The sequence below is a fragment of the Pseudorasbora parva genome, chromosome 22 (assembly GCF_024679245.1).
Source record: "Pseudorasbora parva isolate DD20220531a chromosome 22, ASM2467924v1, whole genome shotgun sequence".
Lineage (NCBI taxonomy): Eukaryota > Metazoa > Chordata > Actinopteri > Cypriniformes > Gobionidae > Pseudorasbora > Pseudorasbora parva.
In genome coordinates, this window is record NC_090193.1 from 981121 (window position 1) to 1002074 (window position 20954).

The window sequence follows — 20954 nt, forward strand, 5'->3', positions numbered from 1 at the left end:
ACGCTCGGCTAAAGTAGTTCCAGCAGGTTCTGACCGCATTACAGTTCCATATCCCTCCGCCAAATGATTTCTGTGAATAACAGCATTAATAACTGCATTAATAACAGCATTAATAACTGCATTAATAATGGTATTAATAACAGCATTAATAACTATTAATAACAGCATTAATAATGGTATTAATAACAGCATTAATAATGGTATTAATAACAGGATTAATAACGGTATTAATAACAGCATTAATAATGGTATTAATATCAGCATTAATAACGGTATTAATAACAGCATTAATAACTATTAATAACAGCATTAATAATGGTATTAATAACAGCATTAATAACGGTATTAATAACAGCATTAATAACTATTAATAACAGCATTAATAATGGTATTAATAACAGCATTAATAACTGTATTAATAACAGCATTAATAACTATTAATAACAGCATTAATAACTGCATTAATAACGGCATTAATAACGGCATTAATAACTACATTAATAACTGCATTAATAACTGCATTAATAAATGCATTAATAACAGCATTAATAACTGCATTAATAACTGCATTAATAACAGCATTAATAACAGCATTAATAACTGCATTAATAACTGCATTAATAACTGCATTAATAACTGCATTATTCTGCTATGAGTGGCTCAAGCAACGGCGGCGTGGGTTCTCATGTGTCAGAAATACATCATCAGATCAATGATTTGAGGTGTGGTAACCGTAGAATAACTCCAGCTGGTGAATTATGATGAGTTATTATGACGAATAATAAACAGCAGCGCTGTTACGGCAGTCCGAGCAGTAGAAGAGCTTTGAGTGATCAAACACACTGACCTCCACTGGCCTTCTCTCCACAGATTTATTGTTAAACACTCTTTGACTGCATCTGGATGATGTTTAAACAATCTCGGCACATTATTAGAAAAATAATAATAATATTTTGAAGAAAAATAAAGTAGTAAGGAATGGAAAAAGGCCTCCTGGCTCAAGCGTCCTCCTGCTCTGTGCGCTCTCTGGAGGAGACCCATCTGCTGACCAACACCTCCTGCAACACATGAGGAGCATCAGATCCAGCTCTGGAGAGAGACAGACACTCACTCACTCACACACACACACACACTCTTTGCCCTCCTGTACCTGTACGGTGAAGCGCTTCACACACTCGGGCGAGGACAGCTCGTCTTCGGTCAGATCTGATGGAGTGATGACGTAGCAGAGCATCAATTCCTGCACAGAACACACACACACACACACACACACACACACACACACACACACACACACACACACACACACACACACACACACACACACACACACACACAATAAATGAGTGTCATCTCAAAGCATCAAGCTAAACACACACACACACACACACCCATCATAAATGAGTGTCATCTCAAAGCGTCAAGCTAAACACACACACAGACACACACACAGCTTCTGGAGGAATTAAACCAAATCTTTCTGATCTCAGACTTTGACTCTGCCATTTAAGAGCCACCAAACCAACACTTGAGATGCCATTGGTCGGCGGGTTAGGCCAGTTATCCAATCAGAGTCTGCTGAGGTAAAGTCACCTGAGGTTTTTGAACCAAATCAAACGCTTCAGGAAATAGAACAAATGTGGGCGGGGCTTGATCGTGCCTGTGGGGAATTGATTGGATGGCTGTGGTCTGCTATTGGCTGATCTCATTTGAGTGACAGCTGGCCCCGCCCTCATCATCTCTGATGTCATACCTTAGAGACGTTGCCGGTGGTTCTGCTGAGAGCGGCGAGAGTCCTCCAGCTGAAGGGCCGCAGCGCAGCTCCTCTGAAGCTCTCATCCACTCGCTCCACCACCACGGAGTAGCTGAAGCACAACCAAACCTCATCACTGAAGTTACCTCAACACAGAAAAGCAGTATCTAAGGCTGACGTGAAAGTTATTCTGGGGGGTTGCTAGGGCATTGCTAGGTTGTTAAGGGGTTCTGGGTGGTTGCTAGGGAATTGCTAGGTTGTTAAGGGGTTCTGGGTGGTTGCTAGGGTGTTCTGGGTGGTTGCTATGGTGTTGCTAGGCAGTTAGTAGTTGTCAGATGGTTACTATGGTGTTTTTATCGAGTTCTTAACGGGAAACTTTTATCGCTTTTTCATATTAAACTATGTTATTCATTTAACTAAGACGAGTTGACACTAGGGATGAAACGGTATGGAAATTTCACATCGTGGTTATAGTGACCCAAATTATCACGGTTATCAATATTATCACGGTTATCAATATTATCACAGTTATAGTGGCTCAAATTATCACAGTTATCAATATTATCACAGTTATCAATATTATCACGGTTATCAATATTACCACGGTTATAGTGGCTCAAATTATCACAGTTATCAATATTATCACGGTTATAGTGACCCAAATTATCACGGTTATCAATATTATCACAGTTATCAATATTATCACGGTTATCAATATTATCACGGTTATAGTGACCCAAATTATCACGGTTATCAATATTATCACAGTTATCAATATTATCACGGTTATAGTGACTCAAATTATCACGGTTATCAATATTATCACAGTTATCAATATTATCACGGTTATCAATATTATCACGGTTATCAATATTATCACGGTTATAGTGACTCAAATTATCACGGTTATCAATATTATCACAGTTATCAATATTATCACAGTTATAGTGGCTCAAATTATCACGGTTATCAATATTATCACGGTTATAGTGACCCAAATTATCACGGTTATCAATATTATCACGGTTATCAATATTATCACGGTTATAGTGACCCAAATTATCACGGTTATCAATATTATCACAGTTATCAATATTATCACGGTTATAGTGACTCAAATTATCACGGTTATCAATATTATCACGGTTATCAATATTATCACAGTTATAGTGACCCAAATTATCACGGTTATCAATAATATCACAGTTATAGTGACTCAAATTATCACGGTTATCAATATTATCACGGTTATCAATATTATCACGGTTATAGTGACTCAAATTATCACGGTTATCAATATTATCACAGTTATCAATATTATCACGGTTATCAATATTATCACAGTTATAGTGACCCAAATTATCACGGTTATCAATATTATCACGGTTATAGTGACCCAAATTATCACGGTTATCAATATTATCACGGTTATAGTGACTCAAATTATCACAGTTATCAATATTATCACGGTTATCAATATTATCACGGATATAGTGACTCAAATTATCACGGTTATCAATATTATCACAGTTATCAATATTATCACGGTTATAGTGACCCAAATTATCACGGTTATCAATATTATCACGGTTATAGTGGCTCAAATTATCACGGTTATCAATATTATCACGGTTATAGTGACTCAAATTATCACGGTTATCAATATTATCACGGTTATCAATATTATCACAGTTATAGTGACCCAAATTATCACGGTTATCAATATTATCACGGTTATAGTGACCCAAATTATCACGGTTATCAATATTATCACGGTTATCAATATTATCACGGTTATAGTGACTCAAATTATCACGGTTATCAATATTATCACGGTTATCAATATTATCACGGTTATCAATATTATCACGGTTATAGTGACTCAAATTATCACAGTTATCAATATTATCACGGTTATCAATATTATCACGGATATAGTGACTCAAATTATCACGGTTATCAATATTATCACAGTTATCAATATTATCACGGTTATAGTGACCCAAATTATCACGGTTATCAATATTATCACGGTTATAGTGACTCAAATTATCACGGTTATCAATATTATCACGGTTATCAATATTATCACGGTTATCAATATTATCACGGTTATAGTGGCTCAAATTATCACAGTTATCAATATTATCACGGTTATCAATATTATCACGGTTATCAATATTATCACGGTTATAGTGGCTCAAATTATCACAGTTATCAATATTATCACGGTTATAGTGACTCAAATTATCACGGTTATCAATATTATCACGGTTATCAATATTATCACGGTTATAGTGGCTCAAATTATCACAGTTATCAATATTATCACGGTTATCAATATTATCACGGTTATCAATATTATCACGGTTATCAATATTATCACGGTTATAGTGGCTCAAATTATCACAGTTATCAATATTATCACAGTTATCAATATTATCACAGTTATCAATATTATCACGGTTATAGTGACCCAAATTATCACGGTTATCAATATTATCACAGTTATCAATATTATCACGGTTATAGTGACCCAAATTATCACGGTTATCAATATTATCACGGTTATAGTGACTCAAATTATCACGGTTATCAATATTATCACGGTTATAGTGACTCAAATTATCACGGTTATCAATATTATCACGGTTATCAATATTATCACAGTTATAGTGACCCAAATTATCACGGTTATCAATATTATCACGGTTATAGTGACCCAAATTATCACGGTTATCAATATTATCACGGTTATCAATATTATCACGGTTATAGTGACTCAAATTATCACGGTTATCAATATTATCACGGTTATCAATATTATCACGGTTATCAATATTATCACGGTTATAGTGGCTCAAATTATCACAGTTATCAATATTATCACGGTTATAGTGGCTCAAATTATCACGGTTATCAATATTATCACGGTTATAGTGACTCAAATTATCACAGTTATCAATATTATCACGGTTATCAATATTATCACGGATATAGTGACTCAAATTATCACGGTTATCAATATTATCACGGTTATAGTGCCTCAAATTATCACGGTTATCAATATTATCACGGTTATCAATATTATCACGGTTATAGTGGCTCAAATTATCACAGTTATCAATATTATCACGGTTATCAATATTATCACGGTTATCAATATTATCACGGTTATCAATATTATCACGGATATAGTGACTCAAATTATCACGGTTATCAATATTATCACGGTTATCAATATTATCACGGATATAGTGACTCAAATTATCACGGTTATCAATATTATCACGGTTATCAATATTATCACGGATATAGTGACTCAAATTATCACGGTTATCAATATTATCACGGTTATTGGACTTTAGAAAAAGCCAAAATAAGGCCACACCTCTGAGTTTAGAAGGCTGGAAAATCTCCCAGATCTGTCACTGCCTTCTGTCCTTTAGAAATCATTCAGAAAACAGCGTTATGTGCTGCGCGCCGGCACCAGACTGGACAGGATTTACCGCGAGTTTTCAAAATCGTGATAATCACTGAAGGTATTAATGATAATTAATTTTTAAACGATATTACTAACTGTCAGTACATTATATCGTGGTTTATCATGAAACCCACCTCCCTCGACTCCCAGAGTGTGTGCTCTTAATCTCTCTGACGCGCGGTGACGATCTGATAGCATTAAGCTTAGCCCACTAAGCCCAGTTCATTCACTATGGGTTAGGGAAGCCCAGTTCATTCACTATGGGTTAGGGAAGACCAGTTCATTCACTATGGGTTAGGGAAGACCAGTTCATTCACTATGGGTTAGGGAAGACCAGTTCATTCACTATGGGTTAGGGAAGCCCAGTTCATTCACTATGGGTTAGGGAAGACCAGTTCATTCACTATGGGTTAGGGAAGACCAGTTCATTCACTATGGGTTAGGGAAGACCAGTTCATTCACTATGGGTTAGGGAAGACCAGTTCATTCACTATGGGTTAGGGAAGACCAGTTCATTCACTATGGGTTAGGGAAGACCAGTTCATTCACTATGGGTTAGGGAAGACCAGTTCATTCACTATGGGTTAGGGAAGACCAGTTCATTCACTATGGGTTAGGGAAGACCAGTTCATTCACTATGGGTTAGGGAAGACCAGTTCATTCACTATGGGTTAGGGAAGACCAGTTCATTCACTATGGGTTAGGGAAGACCAGTTCATTCACTATGGGTTAGGGAAGACCAGTTCATTCACTATGGGTTAGGGAAGACCAGTTCATTCACTATGGTACCAAACAGAGTTCAAGTTAGAAGCCACCAAACTCCTCCACGTGTTCCCTATTTAAATACAGTTACACCAATAGCTGAACAATCAAGTATGATGACATAAAATAAAACGTGGCGCTTTTTTATGCGGCTTAAAAAGGAGAACTATAGTGTAAGGCAGAATAGCACTTCGTAGTGCTGAGAGTACTGAGAGTACTTCGACTCGGCGCAGTAAAAAGTCCCGGTGAGGAAGGATTTTTCAGCCGGGACTTTTTACTGCGCCGAGTCGAAGTACTCTCAGAAGTGCTTAGTACTTAAGTTCTCGGCTTAGTTAAGGGAATAACAGTTTAATATGAGAAAGCAGTGAAGTATGCCTTTAACATGTTCAGAGCGTGAAACAGCATAAATTGTGTTCTGAATGCAGTTTAATGATGATTTATTGATTTGCAAGTGGACTGGACTTTATCTTGACGCAGCATCAATGCAGTGATTACGTAGCAAACTATTCCAACAAACCTGGCGTGATAAAACGGTGGTCCTTTACGGTAGAGCACTAGAAAAGAGAGAAATAAAGCATCAGCATTAGAAGAACAAATGAGAATCTGAGAGCTGAGAAAGCAAACAAGAGTCGTGTGTCAGCGCTGAAGTTCACAGCCAAGAGTCAGCTTCCAGCGGCGCCACGGGCTCGAGTGTGAGAAGGCTATGCTCAATACACCTGAATAATTCACCTGTCCGCCTCCAGTGTCACACACACTACTCGGAAAATCTCTCTCACCTGCTGGACTGGTTAATTCAGGGTCAGGCCTGAATGTTTTAGAGGACACGCCAGAAAGGACCGATGAGAGGCAGTAAAATGGGTTCTAGCATGAACATTAGAGCTTATATTTTCTGCTGGTTGCGATGTTGCTAGGGTGGCGCTTTACGGTTGCTAGGATGTGCTGTCATTACACTTACAGCCTTCAGTCGGTGCACTGCTTCATGACATGCAAAGTTTGATATTCTTTGGCTTCTTATGAAATTATTCTCATTGATGTAGAATAATAATACAGCTTTAATAACTGCATTAATAACTGCATTAATAACTGCATTAATAACTGCATTAATAACTGCATTGATAACTGCATTAATAACTGCATTGATAACTGCATTGATAACTGCATTGATAACAGCATTAATAACTGCATTGATAACAGCATTAATAACTGCATTAATAACTGCATTGATAACAGCATTAATAACTGCATTGATAACTCCATCAATAACTCCATCAATAACTGCATCAATAACTGAATTAATAACTGAATTAATAACTGCATTGATAACTGCATTGATAACGGCATTGATAACGGCATTGATAACTGCATTAATAACTGCATCAATAACTGCATCGATAACTGCATTGATAACGGCATTAATAACTGCATTAATAACTGCATTAATAACTCCATCGATAACTGCATCGATAACTGCATCGATAACGGCATTGATAACGGCATTGATAACGGCATTAATAACTGCATTAATAACTGCATTAATAACTGCATTAATAACAGTATTAATAACAGCATTAATAACTCCATCAATAACTCCATCAATAACTCCATCAATAATAGTATTAATAACAGCATTAATAACAGCATTAATTACAGCATTAATAACGGCATTAATAACGGCATTAATAACAGCATTAATAACTGCATTAATAACAGCATTAATAACGGCTTTAATAACAGCATTAATAACAGCATTAATAACAGCATTAATAACAGCATTAATAACATTAATAACTGCATTAATAACTGCATTAATAACAGTATTAATAACAGCATTAATAACAGCATTAATAACTGCATTAATAACTGCATTAATAACTGCTTTAATAACAGCATTAATAACTGCATTAATAACTGCATTAATAACTGCATTAATAACTGCATTAATAACTGCATTAATAACAGCATTAATTACTGTATTAATAACAGCATTAATAACAGTATTAATAACAACATAAATAACTGCTTTAATAACAGCATTAATAACAGCATTAATTACTGTATTAATAACAGCATTAATAACTGCATTAATAACAGCATTAATAACAGCATTAATAACTGCATAAATAACAGCATTAATAACTGCATTAATAACTGCATTAATAACTGCATTAATAACTGCATTAATAACTGCATTAATAACAGCATTAATAACAGCATCAATAACAACATTAATAACTGCTTTAATAACTGCATTAATAACAGCATTAATAACAGCATTAATAACTGCTTTAATAATTGCTTTAATAACTGCATTAATAACAGCATTATTATCAGCATTAATAACTGCATTAATAACTGCATCAATAACAGCATTAATAACTGCATTAATAACAGCATTAATAACAGCATTAATAACGGCATTAATAACAGCATTAATAACGGCATTAATAACGGCATTAATAACGGCATTAATAACAGCATTAATAACAGCATTAATAACAGCATTAATAACAGCATTAATAACTGCTTTAATAACTGCATTAATAACAGCATTAATATCAGCATTAATAACAGCATTAATAACAGCATTAATAACTGCTTTAATAACTGCATTAATAACTGCATTAATAACTGCATTAATAACAGCATTAATAACAGCATTAATAACTGCTTTAATAACTGCATTAATAACAGCATTAATATCAGCTTTAATAACAGCATTAATAACAGCATTAATAACATTATTAGGCAGTTGCTAAAGTATTCTGTATTCTGGTTGCTAGGGCGTTGCTAAGGTGTTCTTTGTAGTTGCTAGGGTGTTCTGGGTGATTGCTAGGGTGTTCTGGGTGATTGCTAAGGTATTTTGTATGGTTGCTAGGGCGTTGCTAAGGTGTTCTTTGTAGTTGCTAGGGTGTTCTGGGTGATTACTAGGGTGTTCTGGGTGATTGCTAAGGTATTTTGTATGGTTGCTAGGGCGTTGCGAAGGTGTTCTTTGTAGTTGTTAGGGTGTTTTGGGTGATTGCTAAGGTATTCTGGGTGGTTGCTAGGGTATTGCTAGGCAGTTGCTAAGGTGTTCTGGGTGGTTGCTATGGTGTTGCTAGGCAGTTGCTAAGGTGTTCTGGGTGTTTGCTAGGGTATTGCTAGTCAGTTGCTATGGTGTTGCTAGGCAGTTGGTAGATGGTTACTATGGTAAAAAAAATCTCAACTGGAGCGCTGTCCCCCTTGTAACCCCCAAATTCCACCCCTGATTATACTTAAGCATAAGAGTACAGTTATTTAATTCTTAGAATTTTTCCATACTTAAGACTAAAATTGTACTCCGAGCGGCTTTACAGCAAGCCTGCAGTCTCCCTCTCATTTACTGAAGCTTTCGCGCCTCCATCGCCCCCCGGTGGCCGGTCCCAGTATAGCCGCCCCTCTGTGTTTTCTAATGGACGCAAGGCAAACTAAATAATAAAATTACACTTCAAAAATGTTCCCCCAAAGTTAGTTTATGTCACTGAAAGCAGTTGTCATCACGATTTCATTTCAAGTGTTCGTTTTTAAAATAAGTTTAGTTTTAGTTAGTTATCTGATGCTTTAAAAACGGGTGTGTGACGTCATGATTGACAGCTGAGACTGACGGCTTCTCTGAGTGAAGTCACTGAGGCACTAACAGACTTTTTTTTGAATTTTTGGGAGCAGATTAGAGCTTTAGCTTTAATTTCTACATTTCCATAACTGTTTATTTCACACCAACATAATTAATTGTTCTGCATCTGCGAGAGTGTGGGCGGGCTTTTGATATCGCAGCTGTACTTCCTGCTCTACTTCCTGCGCTCTACTGCGCAACTCCGGTCCCGAAATCGCTACTGCGCAGACTCGGTCCCAAGATGTCCGCGCCGTGCAGGACGCCTAAAAGCTTCAAATATGGCAAGCGGAAACGGATGATGTCGAGTCATCCATATTTTTTACGGTCTATCTATGCTTTACAGGCCTACATACGGCCCCAGGTTTGTAGTTGAGAGTTTGTGAGGAATATTCTTACTCAAATCCGTTCCGTATTTAATCCCGGACTTCGGCACCCAGCCTTTACTGCGGAAGTAGTGATAGGCGGCGTAGGAGGAGGAGAAGTTGGGCTGCAGGGAGCAAAACATCGCCCAAACCTGAGCCACGGACAGGGCTTCCTGTAGTAAACACAACCAGACAGGAGTCAGAAACTACACACACACACACACACACACACACACCGTAAAGCTCAAGAACTCACCCCGCTGCAATAAACGGACAAGCATCCAAGAGCATAGACCAGAAAGAAAGCCTGAAACACAAAGACGAGCATCTCGTTAGGAGACGATATGTAGAACTACTTCACTACTTCAAGGGTTAGTTCAGCCAATAATGAAATGTCTGTCATTAACTCCTCCCCCTAATGTCGCTCCACACCCGTAAGACCTCCGCTCATCTTCACACACAGTTTAAGATATTTTATATTTAGTCCGAGAGCGTATGCAAGTGTATGCACACTATACTGTCCATGTCCAGAAAGGGAATAAAAACATCATCACAGTAGTCCATATGAGACATCAGTGGGTTAATTAGAGTCTCTTGAAGCATCCAAAATACATTTGGGTCCAAAAATAACAAAAACTACGACTTTATTCAGCATTGGCTTCTCTTCCGCGTTTGTGTTTAATCCTCAAATAAAGATTCAAACGGTTATGAATCAGTGAATCGATTCATGATTCGGATCGCCAATGACTCGTGATTTCAGCAGTTTGACACGTGATCCGAATCATGAATCGATTCACTGAATCATTAGCCTACTTCTATTTAGCTTTCCTCGCGCTGTGAATAATAATTTTGAATCGACCGTCCCTGGGTTCAGCGGTTTCTTCTCGCCTCTATGACCTGCGGAGCTGAATGTGCGGCTGCACTTATAGATTTTGGTCCAAAAATAACAAAAACTACTTCCGCGTTTGTGTTCAATCCTCAGATAAAGATTCAAACAGTTATGAATCATTGAGTCGATTCACTGATTCATAACCGTTTGAATCTTTATTTGAGGATTGAACACAAACGCGGAAGAGAAGCCAATGCTGAATAAAGTCGTAGTTTTTGTTATTTTTGGACCCAAATGTATTTTGGATGCTTCAAGAGACTCTAATTAACCCACTGATGTCTCATATGGACTACTGTGATGATGTTTTTATTCCCTTTCTGGACATGGACAGTATAGTGTGCATACACTTACATACGCTCTCGGACTAAATATAAAATATCTTAAACTGTGTGTGAAGATGAACGGAGGTCTTACGGGTGTGGAGCGACATTAGGGAGAGGAGTTAATGACAGACATTTCATTTTTGGCTGAACTAACCCTTTAATGTGGCGCTTAAAGAGGACTTCAGCTTCTACTCAAGTCACTTTTTTTGATAGAGCACTTGTAGTTTTACTCAAGCCTGGGTCTGTAGTACTTTATACATCTCTGGTTAGGAGATGAATTATTCTGCAACTGATTTGCTTGGTTGATAAACAAGGTTATGTTAGGAAGTCTCCTAAATCACACCGGCTTCGGTTCAAGCCGACGATATTATCCTTTATTGCTCAGGGGAGCGTCAGGCAAAGGTAAAGCATACAGCCGGCATATGATGGATCATCAATTATACAACATCACACACTCCTCCGCTCGACTGTTTGCTTGGACTCTAGGGTGTAGTTAAGCGCAGAATGATGGGATGTGATCGCATTAACGAGAGGGAGCGGTAGTTTCGGTAAGCTGTTGTTGAGGGAGGTTGGATTAACACGTAAGATTCGGAGGAAGGGAGAATGGAGTAGATAGGACATTCAGGGCTTCAGTTTGCTGTTTGGATTGGCTCGACTACATCCAGCTGTAGCAATAACACACTCCATAACTCACACCGAGATCACAGTGATGGGGAAACTGCAGAAATATCCCTTATGTTGACGGACAGGGCTTCTTGAAGGCACCTACCTCTTCATAACTCAGCTGCAGGTACTCCATCATGGGGAACGGGTTTATTCTGCACACCATCCTGCCCAGCTGATCCTGAATCAGGACAGAGTCCTTTATTAATGCAGAAACACATCAACAAAGCCACTTTCCCTCACTGGTTGGCCTGCACATTTCCATACAGGGGCTCAACATTTGCCCGGATTTTATAGATGAAGTTTAAATAGATTTTTGTTTGACGTTGAATATTAATATTTGACATTATTTTAATAAAAGAAAAAATACTTTAGATGTGCTCTTAAAGGAACACTCCAGCGTTTTTAGAAATAGGGCTTCTTCAACTTCTCTCCTACATTTAGATATGTGGGCAAATGCATTTGTTGTCTCAGTGCATGCATTGTTTTAGTTTGGGGGGGTCGCCGCTAGCTTAGCTTAGCATAATGAATGGAATCCTATGTTGCCAGCTAGCATGTCCCGAGTAAAAGTGATCCCAAAAAAATCCCAAATCAATATCTGCCTAAATCGCCTAGTCTTAATCTGCTTCGCTATGTGTACTCGTTGTGAATACGCAGGACACAAGAAGTAATTAGGTGTTTTTTTGGGATCACTTTTACTCGGGACATGCTAGCTGGCAACATAGGATTCCATTCATTATGCTAAGCTAAGCTAGCAGCGACCCCCCCAAACTAAAACAATGCATGCACTGAGACAAAAATGCATTTGCCCACACATCTAAATGAAGGAAAGAAGTTGAAGAAGCCCTATTTCTAAAAACGCTGGAGTGTTCCTTTAAAACCACCAGTAGGTGGCAGTAAGTCACTTTTAATGAGTGAGTCATTGAGATTCAACCGATTCATTCAAACAGCTGATTGATTCAGGAATGAAGCATTTGAGCGTCTTAATGAGCGAGTCATTGAATCATTAATTTAACTAATTCACTCAAACAGCTGAATTATTCAGAAACTAAGCATCTGACCGTCTTAATGAGTGAATCATTGATTTAACCGATTCATTCAGGAACGAAGCATTTGGCTGTCTTAATGAGTGAATCATTGAATCATTTATTTAACCGATTCATTCAAACGGCTGATTCATTCAGGAATTAAGCATTTGACTGCCTTAAAGAGTGAGTCATTGAATCCTTTATTCAAATGGCTGATTCATTCAGGAACGAAGCATCTGACTGATTAAATGAGTGAGCCATTTAATCATTCATTCGACTGATTCATTCAGTAATGTAACGCCACTGTGTGTGCCTCAGAGACACAACTAGCTTTGGCTAGTTTTAAACTATTTACGTAGGCAAACTGGATCAAAAACAGCCAATATTGTGTCTAAAATGAAAGTCACTTAATATTAACTTCTTGTTTATTGAACAGTTGTATAAAATCAATACCAGATTTGTAATCGTGCTGATATTTAAAGAAAAAATAACTGTATATTAACTATTAAATGATATACATATAAGACATACAGACGTATATTGCCACTTATCTTGAATATTGAGGACATTATAAATGTATTTTGATAGTGTAAATCACACAGTGATCATGCTCACACACTAACCAACTAGATAAGTGTGTGTGTGTGTGTGTGTGTGTGCTCTAGTGTGTTTTTGTAAAGAGAGGGACACACTCAACATCAGATCACACATTAGCGTTAAAGGGTTAGTTCACCTAAAAATGAACATTATGTCATTAATTACTCCCCCTCCTGTCGTTGGACACCCGTAAGACCTCCGTTCATCTTCGGATGCGACGAGAATAGTTTTTGTGCGTACAAAAATCGAAATAACGACTTTATCCACCAAGCTATTGACGTGAACTCGACGCATGCGTGAGAATATGACGCAGATCCGCCGGATAAAGTCATTATTTTGATTTTTGTGCACAGTAACTATTCTCGCCGCATTGTAAAGTGATTGTCCAGCCGCTGTAGTGAGATGGGCTGTGTGTCGATGTGTTTAGGGCCTTTATGGGTCTTGTGAGTGGGAATGGACTGAATGCCAATGGAGGCCTATCTGAAGCCTTTCTCAGCTTTACACTAAAATATCTTCATCTGTGTTCTGAAGATGAACGAAGGTCTGACGGGTGTGGAGTGACATGAGGGAGAGTCATTCATGACAGAATCTTCATTTTTGGGTGAACTAACGGTTTAAACATTAGCATTATGACCTGAAATTGGTCTTCGTTCTTGCATGTATGGATTGTGAGTTATTTTTTAACAAATCTCGTTTAATAGTTACCTCTGTAGATCCACCATCTTCATCATCTTCAGAAAGCTCCACCAGAACATACTCATACGGTTCTGATGGGTCTGGGCTGGGCATAATCCGCTCTGGACTCAGCCGCTGGTTTTCATCAGGTCTACAGCCACAGTGAGCGATCCAGTCATCGTGTCTTCTGCACTTCACATTGGGTTTTGAGAACCGCTCAGGTTCTCCAGGATAGAGTTCAGCCAGAGGGTCATAAACTGGGTCTCCTTGACGACGGGATTTATCCAGATTTAAATCTGCCTCACATGCCACATCATCCACTGATTGGTCCACCAATGAGCCGCCAGCGCTTTTGGCCAGAGATTTCCTTCGTTCTTGGCTATGTTCCTCCTTGATATCAAACTCCACTGGTTTTGTGAGTATCTGCAATGCCTGATTGACAGACTCATCCTCCAATCCTTGCATCCTGAGAGCCGCCCGCGCCCAGCCCAGCCGTTTCTGGTATCTGGTAGAATCAAACACCATTGAAGGGTTAGTTCACCCAAAAATAAAAATTCTGTCAATAATGACTTACCCTAATGTCGTTTGACACTCTTAAGACCTCTGTTCATCTTCAGACACAGTTTTAGATATTTTATATTTAGTCCGAGAACCTACTGCTCCTCAATTGAATGTAGTTCAAGCGCACACATAAAGCTCGCCACGCACTGACAAACGCACTGAATAGGAATGTGTCACGAAAACATTTTTGGTTTATTTTTGTGACATTCTCAAGTACATCGAGACCAAAGAAAGCACATCCTGATTGTTTTCTTTATTTTACAAAATCAAAATCAATTTGTTGTTATTGTGAATTTACAGAAATAAACGCAGGCCCTTTACAGTTTGCATGACTCTTATCTGTATGACCAAAACGATAGAGTATTTTAAGTTAAATGCAGTGATCGCGCCGGCGCCTGTATGACAGTAAGAGCGTTCTCCACACAAACACAGATACTGTATGTGTCTAATAATAGCGCACATTTATGTAGAGTTGCTACTAATTGAGACTGAATTAAACAAGTAAAGGGCTCCTTTTAGGTTTTTGCACATTACTGTTGTTGTTAATAAAAGTTCATTTTATCTGCATCTCAATTCAAGCTCAGAGCTTCACTGCTAAATTTCCAATAAACCAACATGTAATATAAACTTAAAGTTTAAAGATGTAGGAAAACTAACACTTCGTGGTAAAAAAAACCCCCTGAACTACCACTATAATCAGTAGGTGGCAGCAGAGGAGCACTTATTAGCTGGGTTTCCATTAAGACGTGAAGCGAATCTTTCCAAATGTCGCAAAAAATGAAAAAATACAAATGTGAATTAGGTGCATTTCCATTAAGTTGTTCGAGCGGATGGTGGTGATATCACAAATGATTACGATAAAAAATCTCTGGCACATCAGGTGCTCTCGAAAGATGTGCGAGATCACTTACTCTGACGAGGAGATGACGGGTAGACATCGCTCTCCAATGTCTGAAAAAACAACAATCAAGTCAAATGAACAAGTCATGGTCAAATAAAAAGTGTAGATGCACATGGTTGATTAACGGGTTATCTCGCCCACTGTCATTTACTCACCATCATGACGTTCTAAACTATTGTTAATAGGGCTGACAATCGATTAAAATATTTAATCGTGATTAATCACGATTGTGTGAGTTAACTCGCGATTAATCGCATGATTGCCGCGAGTTAACCCGCGATTAATCGCATGATAGCCGTGAGTTAACCCGCGATTAATCGCGTGGTTGCCGTGAGTTAACTCGCGATTGATTGCATGATTGCCGTCAGTTAGCTCACGATTGATCGCATGTTTGGCGCGAGTTAGCTCGCGATTAATCGCATGATTGGCGCGAGTTAGCTCGCGATTAATCGCATGATTGCCGCGAGTTAACCCGCGATTAATCGCATGATAGCCGCGAGTTAACCCGCGATTAATCACATGATTGCCGCGAGTTAACCCGCGATTAATCGCATGATTGCCGCGAGTTAACCCGCGATTAATCGCATGATTGGCGCGAGTTAGCTCGCGATTAATCGCATGATTGCCGCGAGTTAACCCGCGATTAATCGCATGATTGCCGCGAGTTACCCCACGATTAATCGCATGATTGGCGCGAGTTAACCCGCGATTAATCGCATGATAGCCGCGAGTTAACCCGTGATTAATCGCATGATTGCCGCGAGTTAACCCACGATTAATCGCATGATCGCCGTGAGTTAACCCGCGATTAATCACATGATTGCCTTGAGTTAACTCGCGATTAATCGCATGACTGCCATGAGTTAACTCGCGATTAATCGCATGATTGCCTTGAGTAAACTCGCAATTAATCGCATGATTGCCATGAGTTAACTCGCGATTAATCACATGATTGCCATGTGTTAACTCGCGATTAATCGCAATTTAATCACACATTTTTTATCTTAAACTAAGTTTAAATTAAGTTTTTAATACTCTAATCAACATGGGTTTGGTCAAATATGCATGCTTTATGCAAATGTACATTTATTATTAGTGAAACCATACTTACACAATAAAAATCAATACAGCATGAAGACTAGACGTATCAAAGGTCAGAGATGTTTTTCAAGGAAATTGTTCATGTCTCATAAACCTAAACTTAAAAATTAAGAATAAGCAGTGATTTCTCTCATTTTAAAAATATAAAGGGAGCTTTTACACTGGCAGTTTAATTCAGAGCAGGTCACAGTTCGTATGAAAAAATGGTAATGCAGACCAGTGAGCGCACCAAAACCACACCATGCCTGGAGGAGGTCCATGTTCCACGAGTAGGAACATAGTGCGGCCCCTTTAAGAGATCCGCATTCCCTGTTGAACTGCCGGTATTTTGTATGTGCCGCAATTCACTTGGACATTGTAAAGAAGACGGACTCGGGAGCGCTCTTGTTCAGAAAACTAACCTACGTATTCGTTTGTAGCGGAATGTAATGTATTTAGTTCAATATAACACATGTAGCCTACTGTGTAAGCGGTGATGGTGTTAATGATTTACCTCAGATATGAGCGAGAGTGAGCTAGCAGTGCATCGCGCTCGGACTGCAGAGAATGTGCTCAGTGAAAAAACGCACTCTTCTTTCTTATAGACCTGGAGTCTAATAAAAGTTAAACAGAAAATATGGTAGCTTGTTGGCAAAAACTTCACTTTTGGTTTAGAATAGTAATGTTAATGTCAACCCTTTCCATATTAATGTTTGCTGCTGCATCCTTTGCGTCTTTGACTGCTCTCATTTTTTCCAACTATGTAGCCCATGGATCAAACAGAAAATGCATGCTGCGTTAACGCGCGTTAATAAATGTAGTGCCGTTAAAATGATTTTGCGTTAACGCGTTACTAACGTGATAACTTTGACAGCTCTAATTGTTAACTAAAATAATATATACATATATTAGTTAAAAAACTTAAAGGCACACTGTAGTTTTTCTCCACAAGAGGTTGCCTATTCAAAATGAAGGCGTGTCTTGACTCTTGAGTGGGCGGAGCTTTTATTCTGCCGCAAACGCTTTCGCTTCTTCCACTCATGTGTGTGTGTGTGTGTGTGTGTGTGTGTGTAACAGTGCCGTTTAATCATATTACGCACATGTGAGTGTGTTAAAGTGATGTTATAACGCTACTATGAGCCGCTTGTTCACACTGCAGTGAGCGAGATCATATTAGGCGGTAAAACACGGCACTCTGAGCGGTAAATCAACAACAGCAGATTTAAACAAGAAGACTAACTGTGTAGAGCTGGAGAACAATCATTAGTTTCTGTCCATCAATGATCCAAACAGTGTCTAATAAACACATCAGATATTAAAGCGGCGATAGTGTTGCCATGGTTACTACACAATAACACATCAGATATTAAAGCGGCGATAGTGTTGCCATGGTTACTACACAATAACACATCAGATATTAAAGCGGCGATAGTGTTGCCATGGTTACTACACAATAACACATCAGATATTAAAGCGGCGATAGTGTTGCCATGGTTACTACACAATAACACATCAGATATTAAAGCGGCGATAGTGTTTCCATGGTTACTACACAATAACACCGGAGGGGACCGCAAGTGATGATGTCACTGATAGGACACTCACACTCACACACTCTCTCACACACACACACACACACCGTGTCGTGGTTAAAATCACTGATTTCTCTGGATTTAAACATTTACATTTGGGATAATCGGGTCAACAAAATATTGAACACTGTTTTAATGGCTTCTGGATATTTTAAATCCTAAAATCTTACATACTGTGCCTACAATCTACAATGTTGTCTTGGCAGTAAACGTATTAACTGGAAACAAATAAAAAGTTTGCTTATCAATATTTATATGTGAATAAAAGCCTAAATTAAATCTGTTCATCATCTAAAGTGACTTAATTCATTAATAAATATCCTCATTGGGATTTCGAAGATGAATGAATGAAAGTCTTTTGGCTTTGTAACATCATGAGGGTGAGAAAATGACTCATTAATCATTTTAAAAGTTAAAAAAGAGACGTGATTGAATGCTTCAGGCACAGTGATGATAAATGCTGTCAGTCAATACCTACACTTCCACTGCTGAGAGATCAGGTGCTCAGGTCTGGACCTCGAGAACACTCCTTTCCCAAAGTAACCCTTCAGGAACAACAACAGAGGTTTACAGCGGCCACGTGTGTTTGTGTGTGTGTGTGTGTGCGTGACTCACCCTCTCATACAGTGAGTGTGTGTGTGCAGGATCTGGCACTATGACTTGATGGCTGATGAGTTGTGCGGTGTGTACGGTGAGCTCCTCATCCTGTGGGCTCAGAGACACGGGCAGTGGAGCTCCGGGCGGCTCGTAAACCCTCGCTCGCCGCTTCGGTGCGATAAACACGGCGTCCGTCATGAAGAACCGGCCGAGAGTCCGCTCAGCGCGGTGTGTGTCACAGTAAACACCGTCCGACCGTGCTCTTCCGGGAACATCCTCCCCAGATTCTTGCTTTCAGAATCATCTTTTTCTTACTAGTCGAACATCCCCTAATCATATTATTAAATGAGTGATATTTATCATAAATCTACAGTAAGGAAGGAAGTATTTTTGATTTATTAAGCACATTTAAATTCAGCTTACACTGAATCATAACAATACATTAAAATAAGAAAAAAATAATAAGAAAATTAGAATTAGAAAACAGTTACTAATCCAAAAAGTAATAAGCAGGAAATGCTCAAACGTGAAGATGTGTCGAGTCTATTTTAAAGACAGAAACAGAGCACACGTAATGTCAGATGGCAACTGAGTCCATAATCGTGGACCTTTCATTTTTAGTCGAGACCGTGGGACATATAAGAGAGCTTTATTGGCAGATCTGAGGGACTTAGGAGCTGAATTCAAATGAACAAGATTGGAGATGTAAGATGGGGCTTGACCTTTATGAGCTAGAAACAGTCAGCAACATTTTGAATTAAATTCTAAAATAAACAGGAAGCCAGTGAAGAGAAGCCAATACTGGAGTGATATGATCAGTTTAAACCCACAGGGGAATCCTGCTTATGTTACACTTTTATTGTTTTAAAGGCATTGTAATTTGTGTCGAGAGCCAGTAGAGAGCAGTGTTCCCCAAATAAACAAGTGGCATAAGAGAATTATACTGTACATATTGACAATGAAGGCATTGATTTAATAGACACTCTTAAAGGCACAATATGTAAGATTTTCGATTAAAGTATCCCAAAGCCATTAGAACAGTGTAATATATTTTGTTGACCTGATTATCCCAAATGTGAACGTTTAAATCCAGAGAAATCATAACTCTCAAGAGTCTCAGCCATTCCACAGGATGATAAAGACTCGGCGATCAGAGTGTGTTCAAGAGCGTTTCCACTCCGTTATCAAAACACTAATTCTGAGTGTTTGGTTAAAAGAAACATTCGATTTGGCAAAATTTACTTTTAGAAACAAGTTACATTTAAAAATGCCTCATGAACAATGTTTAATAACATTTCTGTGCTAATATTTTGAGAATATTATTAAAGACCATAATACAGTAATCCTCCCAGAAGGGACTGCTTTACACTGATCAGAAAACACAACTAAGGCATCATCTGACAACATTAACAGCTCTCTCTCAACATTTACAGTTTATAGCACGATTTAATCCAGAATTATTCATCTTTGGTCCCAAATATTCAACAAAATCTAAATCCAAAGTGGTTATTATTACATTTATGGTACAGCAAAGTTAACAATTTGGTGTACAAGAAGGAATAAATTAGAAAGGAGGGAAAGTTTGAATGCTGTTTTGATGATGAGAGGTTTGATAAAGAAGAGACTAACGATGGAATATGCTTATTTTAGTCTCATTAATGATGGAATATGCTTATTTTAGTCTCATTAATGATGGAATAGGCTTATTTTAGTCTCATTAATGATGGAATAGGCTTATTTTAGTCTCATTAATGATGGAATAGGCTTATTTTAGTCTCATTAATGATGGAATAGGCTTATTTTAGTCTCATTAATGAAGGAATAGGCTTATTTTAGTCTCATTAATGATGGAATAGGCTTATTTTAGTCTCATTAATGATGGCATATGCTTATTTTAGTCTCATTAATGATGGAATAGGCTTATTTTAGTCTCATTAATGATGGAATAGGCTTATTTTAGTCTCATTAATGATGGAATATGCTTATTTTAGTCTCATTAATGATGGAATATGCTTATTTTAGTCTCATTAATGATGGAATAGGCTTATTTTAGTCTCAT

At 38.1% G+C, this 20954-nt stretch overlaps 1 protein-coding gene across 1 annotated transcript; it reads right to left on the minus strand.

The window, feature by feature from the left end:
* Positions 1 to 636: 636 nt before the first annotated feature.
* On the minus strand, positions 637 to 19158 carry tsen2 (TSEN2 tRNA splicing endonuclease subunit). Its single transcript, XM_067431059.1, has 11 exons — positions 18914 to 19158; positions 18777 to 18843; positions 15637 to 15676; positions 14195 to 14669; positions 11971 to 12045; positions 10246 to 10296; positions 10024 to 10162; positions 6517 to 6553; positions 1754 to 1865; positions 1151 to 1240; positions 637 to 1058 (listed from the first exon to the last, which is right to left on the minus strand). The coding sequence occupies exons 1-11, from the start codon at positions 19091 to 19093 to the stop codon at positions 999 to 1001; spliced, it is 1326 nt and encodes a 441-aa protein (XP_067287160.1). The 5' UTR covers positions 19094 to 19158; the 3' UTR covers positions 637 to 998.
* Between the last annotated feature and the right edge of the window lie 1796 nt (positions 19159 to 20954).